Source organism: Pseudochaenichthys georgianus, chromosome 23, assembly GCF_902827115.2.
Source record: "Pseudochaenichthys georgianus chromosome 23, fPseGeo1.2, whole genome shotgun sequence".
NCBI classification, from domain to species: Eukaryota; Metazoa; Chordata; class Actinopteri; order Perciformes; family Channichthyidae; genus Pseudochaenichthys; species Pseudochaenichthys georgianus.
In genome coordinates, this window is record NC_047525.1 from 8,366,161 (window position 1) to 8,384,163 (window position 18,003).

The 18,003-nt window shown below is 42.2% G+C and overlaps 1 protein-coding gene and 1 long non-coding RNA gene across 3 annotated transcripts in view; one reads left to right on the plus strand and one right to left on the minus strand.

Annotated features, from left to right (window-relative positions):
- Positions 1 to 18,003, minus strand: part of tmtc2a (transmembrane O-mannosyltransferase targeting cadherins 2a) — a 77,481-nt gene that overhangs the window by 23,660 nt on the left and 35,818 nt on the right. The window contains exons 3-8 of one of the 2 annotated variants that reach the window (XM_071201797.1): positions 8,051 to 8,885; positions 7,112 to 7,226; positions 5,930 to 6,015; positions 5,121 to 5,305; positions 4,863 to 4,941; positions 2,881 to 4,021 (exon numbers count right to left, since the gene is read on the minus strand). In XM_071201797.1, the coding sequence (XP_071057898.1) occupies positions 3,942 to 4,021; positions 4,863 to 4,941; positions 5,121 to 5,305; positions 5,930 to 6,015; positions 7,112 to 7,226; positions 8,051 to 8,885 (1,380 nt within the window). In that variant the 3' untranslated portion in view covers positions 2,881 to 3,941. Of the gene's footprint in view, positions 1 to 2,880; positions 4,022 to 4,862; positions 4,942 to 5,120; positions 5,306 to 5,929; positions 6,016 to 7,111; positions 7,227 to 8,050; positions 8,886 to 18,003 lie in introns of those variants that run through there. The other variant, XM_034112404.2, reaches the window with a different exon arrangement.
- LOC117468350 (uncharacterized) lies at positions 8,808 to 17,180 on the plus strand. Its single transcript, XR_004554472.2, has 2 exons — positions 8,808 to 8,940; positions 16,928 to 17,180. It is a non-coding gene; the product is annotated as an uncharacterized lncRNA (long non-coding RNA).

The following is an 18,003-nucleotide window of genomic DNA, read 5'->3' on the forward strand; positions in this document are numbered from 1 at the left end:
GGAAGTAGGCCGCAAGGTGAACCTCGAAAAGTACGGAGCCCCTAAGGGGACATGAAAGAAAAAAATATATATATATCTCAAATAATGTATGCACTGTCATTTCCCCACGTAAACATAACAGTCTGCAATGACATGGTTGTCTCGTGTTCCACTTCCTCCTTGGTGCATCGGTAACTTTCTCAAAAAAAAATAAAGTCAGGATAACGGATTCGTTTCTCGTGCGCACGAGATACTAACCCGTTATCCTGACTTTTTTTTTTCTCCCTCTGTTTTTTTTTTTTTTTTTTCATGTCCCTTTAGGGGCTCCGTAGAAAAGTCCTCTAGAAAAGAAATCCCGCTCCACAGAAATGGAACTACACAATCTTTAGTTCATAAAAAAGAACGAGTCATGCTTATCCACCAAAAAAAAGTTCGTCGCTAAAATTCCTGCCAATTCTTCTAGGCACGTAATTATTGGCTGAACTAGTCCCTTCAAAGCGTAATAATATCTTGGTCCAAAGTAGTGCCACGGTTCGTCACGTGATCGTGCTCCACTTGTTACGTTAAGTAATTTAGATCAATAAAAAGCAGTACTTCCAGGCTGAAGACTTTTCTTTTTGTCGCTGCTTTTAATTGAACTATTCATATCTTAGACTGCACTGTAACTTTTATCCATGTATTTTTTCTTTTAATGTTTATTTTATTAGCTTTTCTTTTTAATGACTGATTTTAAATGCCATTTTCTTAATGTCTTTCATTTTTTGTAAAGCACTTTGAATTGCCTTGTGTTGAAAAGTGCTATATAAATAAACTTGCCTTGCCTTGCTTTTACCAATGTCCATTGATTCATTTATTTACTCATTCATCCCTCCACAAATGAAAACAACACTGATGAACCATAACAACGAGATTTATTACAAATATAAAAAGGTATGACGTAGAAAACAGTACAAAACAGAATAAGGACATGTAATGGAGTATAATTGATTGGTGTCAGGTGATCGTGATCCGCAGCCACGGCTGGGCGGAGCGGCCGATTGGTGCTGTGATTGCCTCAGCTGGTTAAATGAGTCCTGCTGATTATACTCTGTGTTCTAGTTTGGTTGTGAAGCCACACGGTTTTTTGACCGCTGCATTGCACTGCAGAGAAGAGACTATTTGTTTATTTAAAGGACGAACACTGTTTCAACCTCGTCTGGTAAGATACGATAACTTGGAAATAAATGTACCAAAAACAAACGTATCTCTGAGTGATGTGTGAGTGCGTCGGCCAGGCGATAAAACCAAAAGAACAGAAAAGAGCTTAAGAAAGGTGGAAAGAAGGCTCTTTTATTCCTATTCCTCACTGTCAGTTTCAGGGCAGTCATCGTTCTCTTCCTCTGTTTCTTTTTTATTTGCACAATTTGAGCAACAACATAAGTCTGTGCAACAGAGTCCTGCGGAGAAGCATGAACATCTGCCTTTCTCACAGGCAGACTCTTTGCAGCTGCAGTGTATCACATGCAACACGCTGTCAGAGGCAGGACTTCTTGTCATCCAGGTGACGTGTAAGTTCCCATCCTCTATTTCCCAACCATATCCAGCAGGTGATGGAGCATTAATTTCTCTTTTGAGACAGGACCTCATTATTGCTGCCTGGTCATTTGCCCTTTTGCAGTGCTGATGGAGGGCATCAGGAGTAGGGGGAATGCTTAATTCTGGCAAGGCCGATGATGCCATACAGAAAGCCTTGTACCTAGCATCATTTACATCTTCGGCTGCTGGCTGATCATATAGGTGACATACATACCGGCAAAGAAGTGCAAATGTTGATTGCGCCAAGTCAAAGTTAGTACCTAAACTTCTAAAAGCCTTACGGTAGTCAACTTTCTCACATGCAACAGCAAATGACTTTCTTTTACCTTTGCCATAGAAAGCTCTTGTGGAGTCACACCCAGAGAACGTGTGAATTCCAATCAAGGCTGTGCAGCATGTTGGGCATGTAAAAACACCCGTGTGTCACATTCCTCATGATCACACTGCAGGTCTTCAACAACATCAACAGTGGTTGTTAAACTTGTGGTTTTCAGCCACCACGTTCCGAGAGTCTCCCTTCAAGCCGAGCCACCGTTGTAAGCTTGTCCTGTACGTATTCCATCTTGTATTGGCAAAATAATCAACCTGTTTGTGCTTCACAGACGTAATATGCATGTAACAATGTTTGTGTGTTGATAATTTTGACTTTTTGAGACTTTCTGGTGCGTCTGGAGCCTTCTTTCCACCTTTCTTAAGCTCTTTTCTCTTCTTTTGGTTTTAGCGCCTGGCCGACGTGCTCACACATCACTCAGAGATACGTTTGTTTTTGGCACATTTATTTCCAATTATCGTATCTTACCAGACGAGGTTGAAACAGTGTTCGTCCTTTAAATAAACAAATAGTCTCTTCTCTGCAGTGCAATGCAGCGGTCAAAACACCGTGTGGCTTCACAACCAAACTAGAACACAGAGTATAATCAGCAGGACTCTTTTAACCAGCTGAGGCAATCACAGCACCAATCGGCCGCTCCGCCCAGCCGTGGCTGCGGATCACGATCACCTGACACCAATCAATTATACTCCATTACATGTCCTTATTCTGTTTTGTACTGTTTTCTACGTCATACCTTTTTATATTTGTAATAAATCTCGTTGTTATGGTTCATCAGTGTTGTTTTCATTTGTGGAGGGATGAATGAGTAAATAAATGAATCAATGGACATTGGTAAAAGCAAGGCAAGGCAAGTTTATTTATATAGCACTTTTCAACACAAGGCAATTCAAAGTGCTTTACAAAAAATGAAAGACATTAAGAAAATGGCATTTAAAATCAGTCATTAAAAAGAAAAGCTAATAAAATAAACATTAAAAGAAAAAATACATGGATAAAAGTTACAGTGCAGTCTAAGATATGAATAGTTCAATTAAAAGCAGCGACAAAAAGAAAAGTCTTCAGCCTGGAAGTATTGCTTTTTATTGATCTAAATTACTTAACGTAACAAGTTAACCTTCTTCTTGGACGCAGCTATGTATGAAATGAAGTCATTTTAAGAGTGCATTTAACGTGTACAGGGTAACAACAGACAGACAAAAAGTCCTCAGTCTAATGGAATAATCCACGAGCTCAGCCAATGAACCTAGCGATGCGAACATAGTAGTCCAGGAATGATAGTTTGATACATTTGAGTTTGATATACTTTATTAATCCCCGTGGGGAAATTGTTTGTAGCTGGAGTTGGCTGATAAACGCTGCTAGTCAATGTTGATTCGATGGTCAACTCTGTTCCCAGATAGTAAAACCTCTCACAAATACCGCGTATATAACGCAAATACCTCGGACTTAGTGATGTATTAAGACATATGACAAAACATGACATAAAACAAGCATACAGCACTGTTTAGAATCCATTTGGTCTGGTTTAGCGCAACCATGTAGGCGGCCATCTTTCACTTCTGTTGACAATATGCAGCTACCCAATTGGTGGAGCACGATCACGTGACGAACCGTGGCACTACTTTGGACCAAGATATTATTACGCTTTGAAGGGACTAGTTTAGCCAATAATTACGTTAGCATGACTCGTTCTTTTTTATGAACTGAAGATTATGTAGTTCCACTTCTGTGGAGCGGGTTGAAACGATAACAGGGTTCACCTTATTGCCTAAAGACATCTATTTGTAATCTCAGCGATGCCGTCAGGATGAGCTTCCAATACTGTCACGAGTGTTACAATAACAGAGGGATGTGACTTATTGCGCGGATTAGCTTCAATGCTCTGCACCAGGACACTGAAGTCCCGGCCACACGAGGACGATAACGGTCGTATCGGCGACCGGTTCGGCCACACGAGGCTGACATGGAAACGCAGAAAACTATAACGGGTCCCTAGGTGGGTAGATCTGCAAACGAAACGCTCTGGGGGGGGCAAACGGCTCCGTGTTTACCCCTATACGATCATTTCCTGATAACGTTGAAGCAATAGCCCCGCCTCTCCCCACCTCTCCTGCTCAGAGATCAGCTGCTGGGCTGTCAGAAGAGGGGGAGGAAAAGAGAGGCTCCATTTATTATTATTATATAGAGTCGTTATTAATTTGTTTTAAAGCTCAATAAATAACAAAGAAGACCTTTGAGTGGCACTTTTCTAATTTTGTCCGGAAGATTTCAACTTTAACGGACATGTTGACCGGCGAAAAACAAAATCGAACTGAAACTCTGCCGCACGGTCCCCTCGTCCCTTGGAAGAGGCGGAGAGGTGGGTGTTTGTCATCTGCTGGTGGACTACCGGAGAGATATACAGCAGGAGCAAACGCCTGCCTCGGGGAGGGAGAAAAAGAGCCAGAGCGTCCACAGCGGAGAACAAACAGAAGGGCATCCATGGCAACCATGTGCGGGAAGTCTTCTTCGCTGCCTTTGTGGCAGGACTACAGCGCCACTTACAGGCCTGGCATATGTACTACAGCGTCTCTAGCGCTTTCGAGCGGTCTCGTGTGAACGGACACGTTTCTGGTGCCTGTTGCGTGTGGACGGTAGACTTTTTTGATAACAATTGCGGTCCATTTGCGTTATCGTCCTCGTCTGGCTCCAGCCTGAGTCTGCAGTGTTGGATTCAAACAGGTGCTTCAAGTCCTCTCAAGGGTATATTGTAAGCTCAGATAATATGGAAGACCAACATTTAGAAAAGGAACAAACATATGAAATTCATCACTGAAACTCAAGCCAAGCATGTCCGAGGTCTACATTGTTTTACGATATGAAATACTTATGTTCCCTAATTAAAATAAATGTAAAATACATTTTAAAGCAAATCGCACCCAATTTTGAATCCTGCTATTTTAGTTTCTGCATTTAAAACTAAACGGGGACTTACCCATCATGTTGAAAAGGCTGTGTGGTGCAAACTGTTTGGGCATTTTCTGTACCGCTTCCCTATAAATAGACAGGGCCTCCTGGGATGGAAGAACAAAGTTAGCACTCCATTGTTTGCATTGCATCAGCATAATACCCTTTTGTAATTGATGAGGGTTGATTACTTTGGGCAAAGCAGACTTTCCTAGTTTCACATAGCACAACAATTAAAAGTTAGGTTTTAAAGCAGAAGCTGAAAGGAAAACCTAGATGCACTGACCTCCTGATGGCCCTGTTCGTGGAGCAGTTTTCCCAGGTTGTACAGGCAGCTGGTGACAGAGCTCTTGTGGGCGTGGGGGTCCTTTAAGTTCTCATCAGGGATGTCGGCACAGGTCAGAAAGGTGCGCTTGGCCTCCTCCAGGCTGCCCTGGTTCATTAGGATGATTCCCGTGTTCAAGTAGGCTGCTGTGAGGAGGGGGGAAACACATTATAACCTGCCGTCCAAATTATATTTTAATACGCAGACTAACAAAAGACAAGGTTAGGAAAACCAAAATTGTTGATTCTATATAACGCCAAATTTTTTAGATCTGTTTTGATATATGTGATATAACCATCATTGGTTGAGTATTTTATATTGGAAAGATGAGGGGGATCTACCAATAAAGTACTGTAAGATGGCGCTGCAATAATGAAGCAAAAAGAAGACAGCGGAGGTCAAAGGCAGATTAGACTACTCAAATAATAGTAGGTAAGAAATTGAAATAAATTAGGCGAAAAGGACATTTGAAGATAACGTATTAACTTGAAAAGTCTAGAATCTGCCTTTCCCTCCCTCATAAAGTGTCCTTGGTACAGTAAAAGACGGTCCCTCATCTCACATGCAAGCACTCGACTGTGAGATTGAATCTCATGGTTTCACCGTCAGGCTGAATATGGCCCTCCAAATGAGCCATGTCTCATTCAGCTTTGAAACTGGGCCATGATGCTCATCTGATTACGGAACTTCATCTCACTTATAATTAATAATGAATGGCACCATAGACAACCACTGCTACAAAAAGAGACTCTTATTTTAGGTTTACTTACATGCCAGTGTTGGCCGACTCCCAATGGCCAGTTTGTAATACTGCAGCGCTTCAGAAAGACGTTCGTTCTCCTGCAGCAGCAAGCCGCTGACAGACCAGAGCAAAGCAACAATGTGAGACAGAGTACACCGACAGCTGCATAAACAAGGATGTGCATTGTTGTTTTAAATCAGTGAAGGTTTACCCAAAATAATTGCAAAGTGATGAATGAAGCTGAGAAATAAATCAACAACACTGGAGCAGCATCTATTTCCCTTATCAAACATATCAATACATGAACTGCAATATACCAAACCGTCAGTGGCGGAGGAAGAACTCCGATTTGTTACTTGAGTCAAAGTAGCAAGTTTAAAAAGTACTTTGATACAAGTAAAAGTCTTGCATTCAAAATGTTACTCAAGTAAAAGTACAAAAGTATCGGCAACCAAATATACTCTAAGAAACCAAAGTAAAAGTACTCATTATGCGTAATGGCCGAGAATAAAAAATGGTGTATATAGAGTTACTGGGTTACCATTATATGTTTTTATCAAAACTTGTCAATATCGAGCTAATTTGAATAATGCTGCTGGTTATCTTAACCTATAATGTCAAAGTTTATTAAATAATTGATTTAAATGTTGTATTAGCTATTAACCTGAACCTTAAGAGTAACTACAAATCTGTCAAATAAATGTAGTAGATTCAAAAGTACAATATTGGGTTCTAAAATCAAGTGGAGTAGAAGTATAAAGCAGCATAAACTGCGGATACTCAGGTAAAGTACAAGTACCTAAACCTTTTACTTGAGTACATGTACTTTGTTACTATCCATCACTGCCAACCATCCATCACATTCAGATACCTCAGCTTCACAGAGTGCACCTTCCTTTGGTCTTTGGCTTTGTGTCCTCCCCCAGGCCCCACAAACCAAGACCAATCAAATCAGAGGCAGAAGGTACAAAGAGCCACCTGGGAAGTTATTTCCTCTTTGTCACACTCTTGCATCACGCTTAGCTCTGAGTCTCACTCTCCTCTCTCATGGTTTGGATCTACTTTCTGTAAGTTCTTCCTGTCTGTCAGTGCTCCTTTTTCCCTTTTTGTTCTGCCTCTGCAATCTCAAGTGATGGGTGGCAGGAATCTGAATCTGTTCGTGTCACGCCTTTGCAAACAGGAGGGAGGTGGGGGGCTCTTTAACACTCACAGGTTATACAGCATGTCAGCCATGTTCCCTCGGTGGTGCAGAGCGTTTCTGTACGCCTTCTCCGCCTCCGCCATCTTGCCCTGGTTCTTCAGAACGTTCCCCAAGTTTCCCCAGGCTGCAGGAGACATGTGTCAGTGAAAGGGTTGCAATTTCAGGTAAACACACTTTTGGTATTGATTTAAAATAAATAAATAACATCAAATGAACTTTGAATCTGTGGATTCGAAGAAGGTGCCATCTCCTCATTCAATGGTGTGTCTTTAAATCAGCTTTCCATACTGTGCTGCGCTGAGATTTCAGTTGGTACTAATATTGATGTTAGATAAGTACTTTATTCATCCCAAATTGGGAAATAATTGTCACAGCAGCAGTGTTGTCAAGCATTTCACGACTTAAAAATATTTAAAAGATAGAAATATTAAAAAAAAAAATGTACATTAGCAGCAAGTATATACAAATGCACAGTAAAAAGGACATCACTAGGGCAGCGGTTCCCAACCGTTTTCAACTGAGGGCCGACTTAAGAATCTAAAGGACCACATTCAATGATAAACAATACGGAGGCTAAATCAAATTCTGATTGGTCAATTCAGAACATGTGACACGTTGTTAATCCAGTAGTACAGACCGCTGTCAAGGACTGTAATGGCCGTTGCAAAGGAGGATCAAGAAAGAGAAAGGCAAAGAGGTTCAAATAAAAAGAAAAATCGAATAATGAACACAAATCATAATGTTTTGCAAATTATTTGGCGACCTACTTGCAATTCGTTCGCGGCCCACAGGTTGGGAACCACTGCACTAGAGTGTCTGAAGAATACACACTATTTAATAAATTGAATACCCTACAATATAGAATCTGACTAAGCTAAAGAAATATATTGAAATATACACACATATTGGCATTGGATACACATCCCTAATCTGAGTTTCCTAACCTACCTTTAGCGGGGTTGGCACCGATCCCTGACCTGTAGAGATTCTCCTCGTTGCTCCAGTCCCTGTTTCTCTGAACCGTCCTGAGTCCGTTCAGCAGCACTAGTCCCATACAGAGACCCATCAGTAAGGCCCTGCAGCCTTTAGTCCTCAGTCTGATGTGTAATGTCCGTGCACCAGCAGCAACCAGTAAACAGAAGCCCATACTGGGGATGTACAGCACCCTCTCTGCAATCACAAAACCTACATAAAAGAAGAGGTTTGTGGCGGGGAGGAAAGGCAATGAGAGCATGCCTAATGAAAACAGGACTAGGTGGTGTGTGGGGGGGAGGGTCGTCCGTGGGGGGCATTGGTGGAGTCCTGCTGACCCGTTCAGGGTGGTCTGTGGCGGCCCCTGGTCTGTGTTATGGTTTGTGTCGGCGGCATGGCAGCCATTCCCGTTAGTGATTGATTTCCCATTAGTCACATAGGCTTTCCCATTGGTCTCCTTGGCTTTAGAGGTGGGGCCCTGAAGGCCAAACAAACCCAGGAGGACGAATCCACCATAAAAGGCAACAGTGTGAAGGTTCCTCCAGTCAGCCAAGGACCTGACCAAGGGCACAGCGTCCATGGACCAATCAAAACTTAGCCTGTCGGGGCAGAGCAGCAGCCAGGCGTTGGCGACCGGCAGGTGGAGGAATGTCAGGGTTCGAGTGAGGAAATGTGGCGAGTCAGCGGCCGGGTTGTCAGAGTTGGAGAAGTTGGGAGGCTTGTTGCCCATCCAGTAGAGGCGAGCCGACAGCAGGAGGACCCCCCAGGAAGCAAGCACGCAGAGGCTCAGCAACACACGGACGTTCTTCTTCTGGAAGAGAGGAGCGGAGAAGAGTCATGCTACAGGAGGACGCCTAAAGCAACCGGTCAGTCCAGAGAAGCTCAGTCAAAGACACACTATTTTCCTACTGAATTAATTCAACATTTCAGAACGCTATTTTAATTGAGTAATCTCAACCTCAAACACCATATTGAAGTTCTAACTAAGAAATTGAAATTCACTCTTGGCTTCAATACAGACTTAAATGTTGTTTTTCAACTTCATCCCGTAAAAAGTTGGTCTCTGGCTTATTCCTGTCCCAGCTGGACTACGGTGATACTATTTATAGATGTGCCTGTCCCACTGTTTTGGCCAAACTTGACCCACTCTCCCATGCTGCACTGCGTTATATATCAAATACACCCTATAGGACTCATCATTGCAAACTGTATAGCCTAACTGGAGGGTCCTCACTTGCTATGCGTAGGATGCAGCATTGGTTTTTATTAATGTATAAAGCCATTTTAGGAAAGCTTCCACTGTACATATGTGCCAGATTTGCTCCAGTTTGTGACTCTTACAACCTCAGATCCAGTGCCTGGATACGGGTCCAGGTTCCTGCTGTGCGAACTGAGGCTGGAAAAAGGAGTCTTTTTTATTATGGTCCTTGGTCTTGGAATGACCTTAAATCACGCCTCAAACTGACGGCACTTGTCTCAATAGCATGTTTTAAATTGAAGTTGTCTGAAGTCCTTACCACCAGATGCTCTTGCAGTAATAAGTAGTGCACCCTTCTTACTGTCCTAATGTGCACAATGTAGTGACTGCTTTTTCGTGTTTTGTTTTCTTAGTTATGTTCTCTGTATTTTATATGTTTGTGTTATGTGTTATGTGTAACGTTGCTGCCTTCTTGGCCAGGTCAGCATTGCAAATGAGATTCTATCTCAATGCTTTTATCTGGTTAAATAAAAAAATAAAAAAACGTTTTTTTAATACCAAGTTATCAGTCGGGATCAAACGTGTTTTAAGCAGTTTGTAGTATGTAGCCGATGATGGAAAAGAGCAGGGAGAAGAAAGTCTTATTTCACCTGCCTCTTAACCAAAAATAGATGGTTTGTCGATCACAGCTGCTTACAAGCAATACTTACAGTAACATGAAACCAAAAACAAAAGCAAACATAACAATCTACCATCAGTGAAACAGGTTACCTGACATCTTCATACTGTGTAATTATTCTCTCTTTATACATGTTCTTTAAGATGTCGTATAGATCTCTTTGAATCATTTAGTAAACAATTCCACAGTTCAACTCCAACTACAGAGATCAGTTTGAAAGTATTCAATGCAAACGGATGCTTAAAGTGACATCTCCTTCTATGATGCTCATCCTCTTGATTTAAAACAAATTCGTTTTGTATATGTCCTGGAAGTATTCTGCTTTATGCATAACGAAAGAAGTCTGTAATTCAATTACATCTTAACATTGAACAGCCTTAAATCAAATGTCTCCTCATGTGTCCAGTCTTTCGGCATGAGCTGTCAGGGTTTGACTTGTAAAGCAACCATTGGAAAAAGCTTCCAAATCTATTTCCCCACTATCCCATATCGAAAGATAAACTATGCAAAGCCATGGCTGGAATGTTGTTGGTAGCTGCCTGGGGCATAAACCGCATTCATGTAAAATCATACAGTTCTTTGTAACACAAGCATACTTCTTCAAATCAAAATGCACCGTAGCCAGAAACAGCTCTGTTTACATGAATATAGTGAAATATGACAAACTGGTGGCAGACACTTTGGGATGTGGGCGCTCTAATCGATGTCACTTCTGGTAAGCACCAACAAGACTGTTGACATTGAGGGATAATCTTGTAATGATGGGATGTGTCATATTAAACGGAGTAGACGCATTCACTTGGATTTACATGCACAAATATTTTCAAATGTCTTTTATTTATCTAATGTCAAAGCAAGGCACATTTATCTATATAGTACCTTTTAATACAAGGCAATTCAAAGCGCTTTACAGACATGAAAAACATTAGGAAATAGTGCAGGATGGCATTTAAAAACAGTGTAAGAGTACTCAACACTATTTCTACCACACTCCCCTCTGTTCTGACCTTATTGAGGTCAGCTTTGAAATCACTTGAAGCACGAGAGGCTTTCCTCTCTAAGCCTTTGCTTGTCGCTGTCAGGTTGCACTGAGTGCGACTGCTAATCAGCTTAGGGCTCATTGTGTTGGTATGTATGATGCTGTGTACATCTCATAAGAGCGTTCATTCTGCAGCATGATAATCATTAGCTCCTCTGTCACGCCACACCTTTGACCCGGCATTTGGTTCTTGAGGAAAATCTGTCTTCGAGGCATACATTAGATTCAGGAACTATGTTGCCAATGTCAGCTGCTTCATAATCAGCTGTTTCGACGTCTGCAGTTGGAGTTGCAAGGAAAGGTCATGCCATCACCCCCGTGACCCCTCGACCTTTCAGCACTTGGTTATAAAGTTCCATTCATCAGTGACGGTAGGGAGAGAAATAGAAAGGCGCGATGACAGCGGGACACTTTCTGTCAGTCAGATGCTCTGATGTTCCGCCAATACATGGAGCTTTCTGAAATCAATTACTGCTTGAATGTCATTGTGTGTGTGTTTATGCCAACACTCTGGACATCTGATTACATTTCTTTCATTTAATAAACTGAAATGTCATGTCGGCTTATTGACAGAGACAGCCTGTAATTCATGTTCTTAACAGAGTTTTCCAAATGGAATACTACATAACATCATGATTGATGATGACACAGAGATGCTGCTCCCGTCCTACTTTCTGAGCAGCGCTGATATGGAAAATGATCTCTTTTTGAGGGGGAGTTGGATGTGTGTGTGTGCCAACTCAAATGCATGCTTCTATAATGTAAATAATACTGTTTGGACAGAGTCGTAATGTCAATATTGGCTTTAATACGTTCTGATCGTCACCATCAGAGTGTTGATCCAACTACTTTCCCTTTCATCTCTAACCGAGTTTTACTTCTTCAGTAATGATGTAGTCTCTCTGCGTAATGCTCTAAATGAATTGCACAATAGGCAGATGAAAGCTTCACGATACAAAGAAGGTTCTCATGTATCAACCGACAGACAGAAATGATGCCTCTCTTGCATGCGTGAGTTAGCTTGTCTCCACTTCAGATGGAAACACAAGTGATCCAAAACAAACCCATGCCAGGATTACATTAAGGGTGTCACACTCAATTTCATCACGGGCCACATTAGCATTATGGTTGCACTCAAAGGGCCGGTTGTTACTATATAAATATACATATATATAAATATATATATAAAATAATGTATTATATATTATATTATTGCCTCTGAATTGGATTATTATCAGATAGGGTAATAACTAACTACGTTTGAAAGCAGAAGTCCAGGGCAAATAATTGCAAGTCTCTTCAGTGCGCATGTCACATGCATTGTGGGACATGTAGTTTATGGGCAACATACTTACATGTAGTAAAGTGGCATGTCACAGTATAATAAACGTATTATATTCTTTGAGAGCTCTTGCGGGCCACATTAAATGAAGTCGCAGGCCGGATTTGGCCCCCGGGCCTTGAGTTTGACACCCCTGCATTAAGAGGTTTAGCCGTGACTCGCTTGACCTAACTTGGTTTCTCAACATCTGATATGGAAAAGCATGTTGCCCCGACAAGTCAGCTGAGGGAGAACATGTAAAGACAGAGGTAGTTACAGACGGCCACCTGTCAACAGTTCAAGGAGGACACCATGTCCATTGTCCAATGAGCAGTGAGGAAGTGAGAGTGGAGAACACATGGGGTATTGATTTGGATGCTGAAAGGCGGTACACACGAATAAGAGTGCCTTTGATTACTGATCGATGAGCCCATAATGCCTGTCAAGGGAGGACACGGTCTGAGAAGTCCAATTCTGCTTGGTATCAGAGTCCTTTGTGTTATTTAGATGAATGAGCTTCATTTTACCCCTCGATGCCTTGTCTACATCTAAATCGCTCCTTAATTGACTTCCCGATCGATCACCAACTGCATGCTCGAGCGGAGGCTGGCCTTCTTAATGATGTATGAACGTGAATTCCCAAACTCAGCAGTAAATATAAGTAGTATTCTAGCCAGCTTTTAGGAGCATCAGGCTGATGTAAAAAGGATCACTAGTTGTATTTCCTGTTTTGCTGAAGTCTGGTATGACCTTCCCAGTGCACTCAGTAGTCATCTGCTGTCGGTTGAAAATAGACCTTCGATAACCCGACATCCCCTTCCAACAACTGAATTATCTGCTACTCAGCTTTTAATTGCTCACAAGTCATGTAAGCTCTCCACTCAGAGGATGGATTCCCTCTTCCACGGTCATTCTATGGTTAAAGGAATACTGACAGGGCAGTAGTGTGAGTAATATAGGGCAGTAGTGTGAGTAATACAGGGCAGTAGTGTGAGTAATACAGCCCCAACATTAGCTGGTTTTGTGCTTTAGTATTTTATTGCCTAAAATACTTCATGAAATGGGCGCCTGCAGCTTCCATGGGTATCTCTGAATCTCCTCAAGGATGAGATTCCCAGTCTTTTCCTCATACTGTAGGAATGTATGTCCATTTTACAAAAATACTTTTAATAAAAAAACGGAATCAACAGAATCAATGGGCTTTTTACTTTAAAAACAACATCATTTCATTTTCTAACTTTGCAGTAGGTCATTATCTTGTCAGAATAGTACATTTAAGGAATATTGGCAGTTCCTCAATAGCTAATCTAGAGGGCTTATTTCTGAAATTAATTTGTACTTTTCTTTGATATTACAGTTCAGCTTTACTACTGTCTAACTTACATTCCTGGGAACATGTTTGCGGATGATACTCAACTATATTTATCAATCAAGCCTGATGAAATTAATCATCTAAATAAAATTCAAGCCTGCCTTAAGGACTTAAAAACGTGGATGACCTTAAACTTTTTGATGTTAAACACGACCAAAACTGAAGTTATTGTACTTGGCCCGAAGAATCTACGAAACAAATTATCTAAAGATATACTAACTATGGATGGGTTTAATTTGGCCTCCAGTGAGACTGTAAGGAATCTTGGTGTTATATTTGATCAGGAGTTATCCTTTAACGCCCACATAAAATCAATTTCAAGGACCGCCTACTTCCATCTACGTAACATTGCAAAAATCAGGCATATCTTGCCTGAAAACGATGCAGAGAAACTAGTATAGAACACAGGATAGAATTTAAAATTCTTCTTCTCGCCTACAAAGCCCTTAATGGGCAGGCGCCATCTTACCTTAAAGAACTCATTATACCCTACTGACCTACTAGGGCATTGCGTTCCAAGAATGCAGGGTTGTTGGTTGTTCCTAGAATCTCTAAAAGTATAATGGGAGCCAGAGCCTTTTCTTATCAAGCTCCACATTTGTGGAATCAGCTTCCAGTTTGTGTTCGGGCGGCAGACACCCTATCCGTTTTTAAGAGTGTGCTTAAGACCTTCCTTTTTGATAAAGCTTATAGTTAGGGCTGATTAGATTCAGCCCCTAGTTTTGCTGATATAGGCTTAGTTTGTCGGGGGACATCTTACTTCTTCCTTCTCTCTGTCTATACCCGTGTACTCTCATGTTCCGATTAACCCAGCTTCCCCAAATGTCTTTCTTTTTGGTGTCTATATACGCTGGGATCCGGAGTCATGGATGATCCTGCGGTCCTGTGTCCTGGATCGCGAGCGCTGGATCTTGAGTCGTGGCTGTGGTCCTGGATCATCGGTCCTGGATGGATATCCTCGTGGATTCATCTTCCTATTATACACACATGCATTTCCAAACATTTGGACTACCTATGTTGCAAATGTATTATCTTTTCAATTTACACACGGCATCTATTGCACGTCTGTCCGTCCTGGGAGAGGGGTCCCTCCTCTGTTGCTCTCCCTGAGGTTTCTCCCATGTTCCCTTTAAACTGGGTTTTCTCCGGAAGTGTTTCCTTGTACGATGTGAGGGTCTAAGGACAGAGGGTGTCGTATTGTCATACTGATATTCTGTACACACTGTGAAGACCACTGAGACAAATGTAACATTTGTGATATTGGGCTATATAAATAAACATTGATTGATTGATTGATTGATTGATTGATTGATTGATTGATTGATTGATTGATTGATTGATGTTCTAGCTTTAATTGATTGGCCTTCATGCGATCTGTATGTTTCGAAGGAGGCAGGCTGGCGTAATCCCCAACCAACTGTCAGACGTAATATCTCTCGCTCCAAGCCTTTCAACCTTCCACATATCTCCTCTACTGTACAATCCCGTTTGGGAATTCAACTTCAGTTTCTGTGGGTTTTCCTCTAACTCTCTTAATTCCAATCTTTTCTTGAATTGAAATTGATTGGCCCTCGTCCTGTCCCTATGTTTCCGCACAGGAACACACAGTTCATTATGAAGCTCCAGGGCCTTCATCTTTTAACGCTGCTGTTCATTATTAGCCTTAGTAATGTGAGGTCGCCCACTGACACGACAGCATGTGGTTTTAACATGTCTGAAGAAACTGCAGCTGACTTCATGCGCAGACCATTTAGAGCTGCTGCGGACTGACTCGAGACAGCAGGGGATCAATCTTCCGGACTTTTCTTGTGAAAGTCGTGTCCAATTTATACTGCTCGTAACTCTTTCCAGCATACCGGGGCTGACCATGCATTTCATTCCCACTACTTGTTTGAGAAATGAAATTCAAAATGTTATCCTCGGAAAAAATATATTGTTGAAAATGTCGATATTTGTACAACCATACGCTCCTCTTTTCCAAACATGAAAAAAAAACTAACAACATTTTTCACTCCAAGTATAGTTTCATTGCCAACTATTCTTTATGAGATTCTCCGAATATAATTTGGGTAAAACCTTGCAATAAAGTTGAGGTGGGAGCTACATCGCTCCATTGTGGAGCCATTCTTTGTCAGTGACATGTGTATGGTTCTGGTTCCACATCCAGCAGCGCTTGTCACAGTCTGCTCCATCTTTCCATGGGAGCCTGCCTGCAGACCTCCACTCTCAGGACAGTTCCGGTGCAGACCTCCACTCTCAGGACACCTCCACTGTCAGTACAGGAAGTGACGATTCTGACACGTTTTTTTCCCGCCCACCGAAGGACTCGTTTGATGGAAGTTTTCAAATCACAATGGAGACTCATCACGGAGGTGATGAGTCCGACCACCGTGCACTTTGGGTCGGCCTTGGTCAAGCCCTTTTGACCCCCCCAGCCTGGTTCTCGTAAAAGGTTTTCGCTCAAATGACACCATGGAGGAATGTAACGGGAGTTGACAGGGGACTCTGCCCGCCTCACGAGTGCCTATTTTCGGACACTTTTTTTCACTTTTCCCCAGTTTTATTATTTTTTTGGCTATTTCACCCGGTTTCTACCGGGGACATTGCCCGGTCTCGGGTGTCCCCCCACGGCCTGTGTCCAGCCCCCCCATCCATATATTAACGGATTTTGACCATTTTTGTTGCATTTTTCTCCTCTCCTCTCACTGATCGAATGGCAAACGCGACCCTCCCCACCTCCGCCGCGGTGCACCCAGCAAACACGGTTGTTTCTCGAACCTTCCACTGTTGTCTAGCCGCTAGCGGGTGTAACTAAAATACAAGATGTCGTATTTATATATAGAAATAAATATATATATCTATATAGATAATAAGTGTCAGTGCTATTTTATTTTATATATATATATATATATATATATATATATATATATAGATATATACATATGTATAATAAGTGTCACGATCCGTCAAGATCCGATTTTATTTTGTATTTGCGTGCATTTCCTGTTTGGAAAGTGGCACTGTACTGATAGTGGTGATTTTATTTTGGAATTCTTAGCGTGCACTTCCTGTACTGACAGTGGAGGTGTCCTGAGAGTGGAGGTCTGCACCGGAACTGTCCTGAGAGTGGAGGTCTGCAGGCAGACCCCTCTCCATCTTTCACCAGTAGTTTTCCATTCACCTGTCTCACCTGTTAACCACACCCACGTTTTTGCTCACTCTCTTTCTCCTCTGCACCCATTAGCTTGTCATCAGATTGCCTACCCGGTTCCGACCCTGCCTGATCCCTGATCCTGCCTGTCCTTGGACTATCCTGCCTTGCCTGCTGTCTGACCCTGCCTGTACCTACGCTGACCGCCTCGCCTGCTCCCTGACCCTCTTCCCGGCCCTGACTCACCTTCTGCCCGCTGTCCTCCGGTTCGTTTGCCTGTACATCATCCGGTATTCATCACGTTCTGCTCTGGTATTATTACCAATAAAGTACATTACCAATACTCCGTGGTTTCTCGAGTGCTGCATGTGGGTCCTTCATAAGATTGTGACAGCGCTCATATTTGATGCATTACCAGTGACCTGCTAAATTGTGATGACAGGTACAATGAGGCATGCATCCACTTCTTTTCCCGCTCTCCAATGTGTACTGGATTCTGCTGACTTGGCACAACTCGCCCAAGTCATCAGACAGCAGCAGGCTGGCATTGAGAGGGTGACTTTGATAGAGTGACCTAATTACCCCACGCTTCTCTCCTTGAAAGCCGTGCTGCCGCTGGCACAGAGACCTGTGAGGAGACGGGTCACAGGTTGAAGCCTCGGGCGTGTCTCCCCAGACAGCTGATAAAACAAGGGGGGGTTAACATGACATTAAAAGAGCTTCCTGCTTGAGTCATTTAGGGACACCAGTGTCCTAAGGGGGGTTAAGGCAACAGAGGGATCTCTTAATCAAATGTCAAGCATCTGACTTGGCTTTGTTGGCTTTGATGTGGTTACTTGGTAGACCTTAATCAAATAGTTTAGGCAATTGAAGATATTGAACATTTTGAATTTGTGTTTAAGGTACAGCGAGACAATGGGTCGTTACGCAAAATACACTCACAGTATTGTAGTTCTTATATGGCAGAATCAGACGTACTTTTAAACGTATCAAAGTCAAAGCTTTAGTGAATGTGTTGACAGTTAAATGGTGCAGCTTTGCTTTGACTTTTGACAAGGAATTGTGGGATGGCATTATCTCCTTTCCTTTGTTAAATGATATTTCAGTGTTCCCTGTGCTAAAGGAGATACGAAAATAATGACTTAATCCCAATTTGGGATTTTTTTGTA